The 8,978-nt window shown below is 47.1% G+C and overlaps 1 protein-coding gene across 21 annotated transcripts in view; it reads left to right on the plus strand.

Moving 5' to 3' along the window:
* The window catches only part of AMOTL1 (angiomotin like 1), a 174,168-nt gene extending 165,693 nt beyond the window's left edge, over positions 1 to 8,475 (plus strand). For all 21 annotated transcript variants that reach the window (XM_074015088.1, XM_065528897.2, XM_074015093.1 and 18 more), the window contains 2 exons: positions 1,134 to 1,409; positions 2,507 to 8,475. In XM_074015088.1, the coding sequence (XP_073871189.1) occupies positions 1,134 to 1,409; positions 2,507 to 2,613 (383 nt within the window). In that variant the 3' untranslated portion in view covers positions 2,614 to 8,475. The remainder of the gene's footprint in view (positions 1 to 1,133; positions 1,410 to 2,506) is intronic.
* Positions 8,476 to 8,978: the final 503 nt, after the last annotated feature.

The raw sequence follows: 8,978 nt of genomic DNA on the forward strand, positions 1-8,978 counted from the left end.
GCACCATCACCATCGGGGAGCTTCTTAGAAATACAGAATCCCAGGCCCTGCCTGCTGGATCAGGTCTTGCTTTTAACGATATAGCCAAGTCATTGCTATGCACATTGCATTTTGAAAAGCACTGCTCTCGACAAACTGAACTGCCCTGAGTTCTGAATGGGCACCTTAAAACAGCCCTGGCGAGGAGACTTGATGAATTGCTGGCTATCTAACCAGATAAGAGGACAAATACTTGATTGTGCTTACCACATTTTCTATAGGCTAGCGTTCTAGGGTGCTGGCACATTCCTGCAGGTGTGCTGTATTTAAAAATAAAAAGTTATCCTCCCGCCCAGCTTTCCAGGAAGGCTCTGAGGAAAATGGACACCTGTGCACACCACGCCTCCCATTTCCATAGCCAGCGTCTCCTCTTCCCCACCCCAGCCTCACTCCTCTTGGGGAAGGGGGTAAGGAGAGGGCTAAGTGGCCTTTCCTAGGAGGCTGGCTGGCTGGCTTTCTGCTTCTGGGAGGCTACAGTTCCACTGCAGAAATGTGCAGGTAGCATGTTTATCTTTGAACCCAAGCCTGTAGGGGAGCATCCATCCATTACGAGGAGTAGGGTGGAATTGCGAACTATTCAGAAGAGCAGCAAGCCAATGGGAACATGTCTAGGACCGGGGAAGCCTTGTAGCTTTTCTTAAGCACACTGCCATGCTTCAGGCCAGCCCTTCTGGGCCACGCTGGGGACAGCAAGCATGGTCTCTCCAAAGCCTTGCAGGAACCTCCCTATCCCTCCTGCTGGCAATTAGGCACTTCTCTGTTCGTCCATACCACCCTGTGATTAATTGTATCCTACAGTTTATATATTAAATTATAATCAGTTTACTTGACAACTACTTCTCCACTCCAAAAAAAAAAAAAAACCTAGAATTTTTTAGGAAGGGGACTAGGTCTTTCATTTTTTATTCTCTCAGTGTTTGGTATTTTATCAGGCTTGTAATAAGTGTTTATTAAATGCTTGGGGAATGAATGAATGAATGAATGAATGAAGCAGTCATCAGTCAACAAGGAACAGACCTCCAAGACTAGATTTAAAAAAAAAAAAAAAAAGGAAAAAAAAGAATGTCGTTGAAAAATCTGTTCTCTGCCCTCAGGATTGCTGCTGGGGAAGGAGCACCATGAACACGCGTCTGCCCCACTGCCGCCACCCCCACCCAGCTCAGCACTGTCCTCCACAGCCTCCACGACGGCAGCCAGCAGTGCCCACGCCAAGACGGGCAGCAAGGACAGCAGCACACAGACCGACAAGAGCGCCGAGCTCTTCTGGCCCAACATGGCCTCCCTCCCCAGCCGCGGCCGGCTGAGCACGACCCCTGCTCACAGCCCTGTCCTGAAACACCCAGCGGCCAAAGGCACCGCAGAGAAACTGGGTATGTGGGCTACCCCACCTTGATGCCCCTGAAAACTGTGGAACTGTCTGGCCTAAGAGAATCTTTTGTTGAGCTAGAGAGGAAGCAGGAGCACCCATTAGCTCTTACTCTGTGGGGATGTTTATGAGTGTGGCTCTCCTAATGCACTTAGGATATGTATGTGTGCCCTTTCTTATTATGGGAATAAATATGCATATAGACACATCTGGTTTATTACTATTTGAAATGAGTGCAGAGCTTGAGACTGCCCTGGCAGTGCATGCTTTTTAACTAACCCTTCCCCGGAAGGAGTGACAGCAGACCCTCTGAGGGACTGAATGCCCTCTAGTATGTTTGGGAGCCAGAATTAGGTACCAGGTACATCAAAGGCACAAGTTCACTGTTGCCTTCAGGGCTCTGACTTGCCAGGGATTCTGGCCTCAGTGGAGGACATCGTGATGGAAGGAGAAGGTAGATTGACCTGCAGAGTCGGTTAACTTGTGACACAGCAGTTGGGCCAGGACTAACGAGCTGCTTAAAATATCTAAGGGAAGACAGCTTGGGAGAGGTGAGCTTTGCAGTGAGTCCCGAAGTGTCCTGGGTAAGAATAAACCTGGCCTTGTGCTAATCATGGTCATAGGCACCTCCCTTTTCAGGAATTCTTTTGAGGAGGCGCAGCCTCTGTGGGGCCTAAGTTAACTGTTTCCTCCAAGAGGGTTGTTTATTTTCACTTTTCAAAGTAGACAAGTAAATACAATGTTGTCACTTTTTAAAGATGTAATTCTTTTGCGAGTAAGCCAGAGAACATGTAAAAAGTGCCTGGCTCAGAATATGCGCCTGATGGTTTTGAGTAAAGGGTGTGAGGGGCCCCTGTACAGAGTCCCACTATCATCCTCACCCTCTGAATCCTTTGCCATCACCATCCTGGTTTGTATTTGTGTCTGAATCCTGGCCCAGTCATTCTGTGTGTTCCCGCTGTGGGCTGGATCATCTCACATGCACTGTGGTGGGAATCCTGGGTGTACAGTGGTATTGGACGTGGGTCCATTTTAGAGAGCCTGGAAAGCCTGTGCCCCTCCTGAGGAATGGGCAGCTGATGTCTCCCCTCTATTTGGCAGAGAACTCTCCTGGCCATGGGAAGTCGCCTGACCACAGAGGCCGGGTCAGCAGCTTGCTGCACAAGCCTGAGTTCCCTGACGGAGAGATGATGGAAGTCCTCATCTAACTGCCATCCCTGTGGAATTTCAGAACGGAGCATTGACAAACAAGGAAAGTGGCAGAGAAAGAAGAAAGACCTAGAAGGTTGTAGTGGGAAATCAGGAATGATTTGAACTGATAAAGATTTCAGACTCATAAGAACACATTTTATAAATGTTAAACACAAAAACAGGAGACCTACGTGACTGAAGATAGAAGAGAATGCGATGGATTTTATTACACATAGTGGAAGGGAGAAGAGGCGTGTAGGTTTGCAAACAAAGTTAAGAAATAGGAAATTGAATTTTTCGTTGTACAGAAAATGTATCTCTTGGGGAGGGCTTGTGTATCCCCATTCTCTGATTATAAACAGATAAACCCAAATGTGGATCCTCCTTGGATTACCCCCATTCTCCTTGCCTCTTAGCATGTTTGGTTTAAGAAGAGCCTCCAAGAAATCTTGAGAGCCTGTCTTGGCATAATGCAGTGTGACTTGTGCCAACCGTGGGGTGTCCCGTGTGTGTGAGTGTGGCAGTGAGAAGAAGCATGGAGGGCGAGGGGGATATGAAAGCTGGTCTTCACCTAATTACCTGTTTGGTTTGGATTTCCAAGAGATGATTGGGCTTCTTAGCTTTTCTGAATTCTGCAGTATTGTCTAAGCAGGATGGATTATGATCTCAGTCCTCATCCATCCTAACTTCTGAGTTCATCTCTGTCTCTGCTTTATGGTCTTTAATTTTTTGTTGTTCCTTCATTTGTTTTTGTTTTTAATAAGACATAGCAGAATTCCTTAGGTATGGGATTTATGAGAGCAGTACCTGAACTGTCATCATTCCTGCTTGTTTGATAGTGACCAGTAGGACAAAGCCATGTGCCGCTTCCTGGCTGCTTCACCTTTGCATAGCTGGGTTGCAGCTGTGAACCTCATTCTGACTGTGAACTAAGCAAGCTTTGAGGAGGCAGGAGATTCCATGGGTCCCTGTGACATCTTGCATTAAGATCGTGGCACTTGCTTTTTTGTCTCTCACATGGGCTCTCTTGCAAGGAGCTTGACATTTCCAAACTCCATTGCTCTGTTGGGGAAGACTTAGGACAGCACTCCAGGAAACAGATGACAATTTACAGACAGTTGTCTCAGTGGTTTCCAGAATCCCACCAGCTCCCATGTACCTTCTTCTATTGAGGCTCATGAGCGTATTCACACTCTTTCCACCCCTGCGCACGCCTCTGCTTGCTCTCGATCAGCACCCAGACCTCCATGGCACTAGCTTGCCTCTGTTGTGAACTTCTTTTGTAACCTACCAGGCCAGTGTATATACAGTGTTGTCAGGCTTTTCAGGATTTCAGTTTTGAAGCAGTTTATTCAAAGTGAGACAGAAGTGCCATGGAAAAGAGGCAGGCATGTGTTAGGTGGCAGGTCCCTTAGACCTCTGCTGTGACATTGCATATTCAACTATTCTGACACTGGCTTCCTTTACAAATCTAGGAGATGCTGGATTAGAAAAGAGGAGAAGCTCATCAGGCCATCAGAGAGATGCTCCTGCAGGGTCCTGATGTTTGTGTCCCTCCAGGTCAGCTGGATTGGTGTTTTCCCAGTTCCCTTTCCTCATGCTTGCTTAGAGGAAGAAAGAAAGGAGGGTACCTTTTCCAAGTACCTTCTAAATGAAACACTCAAGACAGTGCTACTCAGGAAACATTGCTCGGGTAGCTTATTTTAGGACTGTTCTTGGGTGTGTAACCCTGGTGAAGTTATATCCTCCCCAAATTGAGGTGATAGAAGGAAGACAAGAGGTGTAGGCTGGAGAGGGGAGGGAAGAAATCAGTGGCTTTGGCCGGACTCTGTGCCACCCAGTATGACAGAGGAGTGGGAACTGGCCCTCTGGAACTCTGCTTTGCCATAGGCACTGCACATTGTGCCACTTGCTCATCACCTCCTCTAGTCTCTCACTGAGCATCGGAGTACCTGTTGTGCAGATGGGAAAACTGAGGAGCTCTGAGAGGCTGAGCATTGAGCTCGCCCCATGTCCTAGGGTGTGGGAAGAGGGCACAGGAGGCCTCATCCATTGAGGAAAGGACTGAGGATGGACATGGGTGGGGAGAGGGCATAGAGATCCCTTCCTAATCTCTGTTCCCACCACATTTCATAGGAGATGAGCTTAGGAGATGGCAACAAACTCTCTTAAGGACATTTTGACCCCAGTGTATGTTGGGGATGGACCAGAAAGTAAAATGTCTAGAGATAGGAAGGTAAGTCAGCTCTGCCAGCCCCTACCATCAGGTCTAGGCCACCCCAAACTTGGGCTGCCTCCCTTAGACGCAAGTTAGAGTGAGATACCCAGCCGTTTCTCCCGAAGCCTGGTCTTCATGCCCCAGACACCTCATTGCCCTAGTCAGGTGTCAGACTTGCTTGCTTTTCAAGGTCCACCTGAGCTGCCAAGCGTTTTCATTATCAGAATACAAATGGACACATGGCCATGTTTCAGGGCTTCAACTGCATTGTATTGTGGACTTTGACAACATTTTTTTCCTCTTAACCTACTAAGACTCTTCCTTAAGAACGGGATCTCTAGCTTTAAAATGCCACCTTCTGTGGGAAATTTCCTGCCAAGCCAGGGCACTAAATACTTTCATCATTAGAGCTTTCCTGAAGTCTGGCCATATACTGAGCACCTGCTCTGAGTTCTGGGCAGCTCACACTATCTCAAACAGGTTTTCAGAAAAATAATGCAACTATATTTTCTAGCGCCAACTGTATGCAAACAGTGTGGCAAGTACCTTTTAATTAGTCCTCCCCCCATCTGGAGTACAGGGGGTGAGTTTATTATTCTGATTTCACAGATGAGGAAATGGGCTCAGAGAGGTTAAGTCCCTTCCTGAAATCTCACAGCCAGGAGAAGCCAGGATGATTTAAAACAAAGTTTGGAGAGGCGCTGCGTGTAGACCGTGGCTGTACGGCCTCTAGCATGCGGCGCTGCATCTTGGCAGTCTCTATCCCTGTCTGTGATGTGCGCGTGCACATGTACCTACGTGGGTGCACACACACAGCTCTCACACATCTCAGAGCCTGAGAAGTAGGCCTAAGCCCAGAACTCCTAGAATCGCCTATAAATGCCAGGCATAGATGGAAATTACTGTGTTCCACCAAAAGCACAGCTCTAAACTCTACCTAAAAGATACTTCTGCGCTTTGCAGAGACCTGGACTTCAAACATTCCCAGTGGAGCCTGCTTATAGAACTTGAGGGTCCTGTCTCAGGGTGAAGGGGAGAGGCTCCGGCTTCACGGGAAGGTATTCCAGCATTGTTCTGCTTCACCCTTGACTGTGTTGTCTGGCAGTTTCTGTGTGCTGCCAGGAGAGTATATGGAATTGGAGAAGTTGGAGTCAGGTCTCTGACGCCAGAGTTTCACTAAGTAGATGCCTCTGTACCTAAGAACTATTCCTGTCTGCAGGTCCATATAGCTATGCTGCCAGGAAAAACACATTATTTTCCAAAACTTTCAGAGCATGTGCAGAACCCTTTCTTAGCATTTTCTTCTCTCAGCACTTTCTCTGCCTCCCAGAGGCTGGCAGCCAGTGGCACTGTGGAGTTCGGCATGTTCTAACCATGCACGCAGGGCAGGGCTGCCTTGGCCCCCCTCAGGCTTTGGCTGGGAGAGCAGGCAATGGGAGCCCTTCTGGGTGCAGTCCTCTGGGGTTGCTCTTTGGCACTCATGTATGAGTTTGACTCCACAAGGCTTGGCATGGATACCAAAACAGTTGCACCAAATTAGTTCTGAACCCGGAATACAGAATTCAGTGCTTCAGGAAGGAGGTGCTCAGAATGCCCCGTGCAGAGCAGCCAGTCATTCCTCTTGTTTGTTCTCACCTGGGTGTGCACTCTCATGATGCGGTGGCTGCAGCACCTTCATGCCAGGTGCTGAGAGAGTGGGAAATTCTTCCTCCCCACTGGCCTGAGTCCCAGAGACTTAGGGAAACAGACCTCAGGTGAGGCTGGGGACCTACGAAGCGGTGGATAATAGATTGGATAATCAGAGCTTTTGAGGCAGGGGGCTCATGGTTTCACTGCAGGGAGTTATGCTGAGCAAAGAGATGTGTTTTTCAAAACCAGAGTATTGCCCGTGTCCACACTGGAGTAAGTGGAGCATGCTCCTCTGTGTTCCCTGAATGATCTTGCACTCCTTTTAAGCAAAGGAGTACCATGGCCATGGTCAGTGGGATCCCACAAATGTTCTTAAATGGGTAAGGTTTTAAGTAGCCAGAGAGTATCCAGCCTACCACTGGCTTCTCCACATCCTAAAACCTGAGACAGCCTTGGTATATGCTTTGTAAATGTTTCTTTTCTTGTTGTTTAAGTAATTAAAGTGTTTAAAATGTCTTCATTAGATGTGACGATTGTTTAATGAGTTTGCCTCTGACTTGTGGCTCCATGGGAGATAGGCAAAGTAATTAAGAAGTTACCAGAAATTGGTCGGCTGGGGAAATGCAAAAGTTAGCATTTCAGTAAGTGAATTTCTCCTGGAACAAACGAGCAATTTTTCCTCTTTCTCTTAAGTAGTATACCCTTTTCTCACTTAGTAATTTAATGGTATATAAAGACATGTGTATAAGTGAGTGCATACATATGAGGTATGACTATAGGGTTGTTTGTGGGAATTTCTTTTCTTAACATACAGAAGATCAAAGTGTTTCATCTCACCCCGCCCTCCTTAAAAGGTGTCTTTTGGGAGACTATGTGCTGATTGACTATAGTGCTGCCAAGTAAAAAGATCTTGGGAACTCTTCTACCAGAACGGCCTTCGGGGCTTGTAACGTTCCTTTGGTTTCCCCTTAGAGATGAGAAATCCTCCTCCTTTGAGGATGGATTTAAGTTCTGGAAATAATCTCAAGTACTTGATAGCACAGTTGGATGAATAAAGATGGCAATTAAGGTAAGTTACACCATTTCTGTCTCTAAAAAAAATCCCTAAGAATTTTCTTGGAATGAGTTTTTAGACTCAGAGCCTCTCAAAGTGTCCGCTTCAAGGGAGGACCGTCCTCATTAGCACACTGATTTTAAAAATCAATTCTCTGGCCATGCCTCCTATGTGTTCACATCTCTGCATACACTACAGACGTAAGTGCATAATCATTCATATAAACATCTGGTAGGTATTCTGTAAAACTGTGTTTACTTTAGTGCATGTTATTGTCATGTTACGATGTGACTGGGGTGTTTCTTTGTCATGAAACTTTGCTTCTTCACAGAATTAGAATACTGCTCCCTCTATATTGAAGTACATATACAGCATTTTCTTATATCAGCTCCCAAAGTCTGGATGCCCGGTGTTGTGTTTACATGTGATTGTGCCTAGGAGTCTGTTCACATAGAGACACCTGTAAGTATTTATTACAAAACGGAATGTAAGCAAATATATCCACATTGGTTTTATTTGAATCAAAGTTTTGTTTTGTTTTGTTTTGTTCCTTTTGAGGAGGAACAGGGAGCCTCCTCCTCCATGAGCACTTACAGAATTGTGTAAAATTCTGTGAAACAAGGGCGAGCGTGGGCACCGGTTTCAGCCGTCCCAGTGCCGCTGCCCTCCCACCTACTCTGTGTGTGTGTGTGTCGCTGTGCTTGGTGGCAGTGTGCCGTGCTCGTGCCGGGCTCTTCCCAGCAGACGCTGGTATCCGGCTGTAACGTTTGGCATCTTCGTTTTGCCAGTCTGTGTTAAGGGGTGGTGTACGTGGCCGTACAGCCAGATGGGTCTGTGTACCAGTGTGGGGAGTCCAAGAACACTGCCTGTCCCCCACAGCAAATATTGATGCTGTTGGTCAGCCAAAGATTTTCCTCTTCTTTGCTGCTTAAACTTGTGCCTTAATATTGTACATAATAAATGGATGAAATGGCAAAACGGCTCTTCCCTCTCGCTTGCTCTTTTCTTCCTTAAAGAACTTATAAACTGGTGCTCAATAAATGTTTCATTTCGTTGTAATCCACTTAGTGTTTTGCTTCAGAGGCCCTCAGCTCCCCGCTTGTGGGCCTCACGCTGACACCAACACGCAGCTCTTGACTCAAGAGGAAATGAATCATCCAGACCACCGCGGCTTGCAGGCCGCCCACTCCCGGCTCCTCCAGACAAATAAGGAGAAAGGAAATGCAGGGTGACTGTGGGCCTGGCTGTCCACTTTGATCACATGTGAGTGTCCACTTTTGGGGTTCCTCAATTCAGAGCCTGCAAATGATCACTGTAAACTGGCTCTGTCTCAGGAATTCACCCAGGCAGCCTGGAGTCAGCCATGCCTCTGAGCCCGAGGATGGAAATGGGAGATGGGAGCTGTTATGTTAGCGTCTTGGGGTCACAGGAGAAAAAAGCGGGACTTTGGTGGAAAGGAGTCACATGGTAAGTGGGTGAAA

The sequence above is a fragment of the Macaca fascicularis genome, chromosome 14 (genome assembly GCF_037993035.2).
Source record: "Macaca fascicularis isolate 582-1 chromosome 14, T2T-MFA8v1.1".
In the NCBI taxonomy this organism is placed as follows: Eukaryota; Metazoa; Chordata; class Mammalia; order Primates; family Cercopithecidae; genus Macaca; species Macaca fascicularis.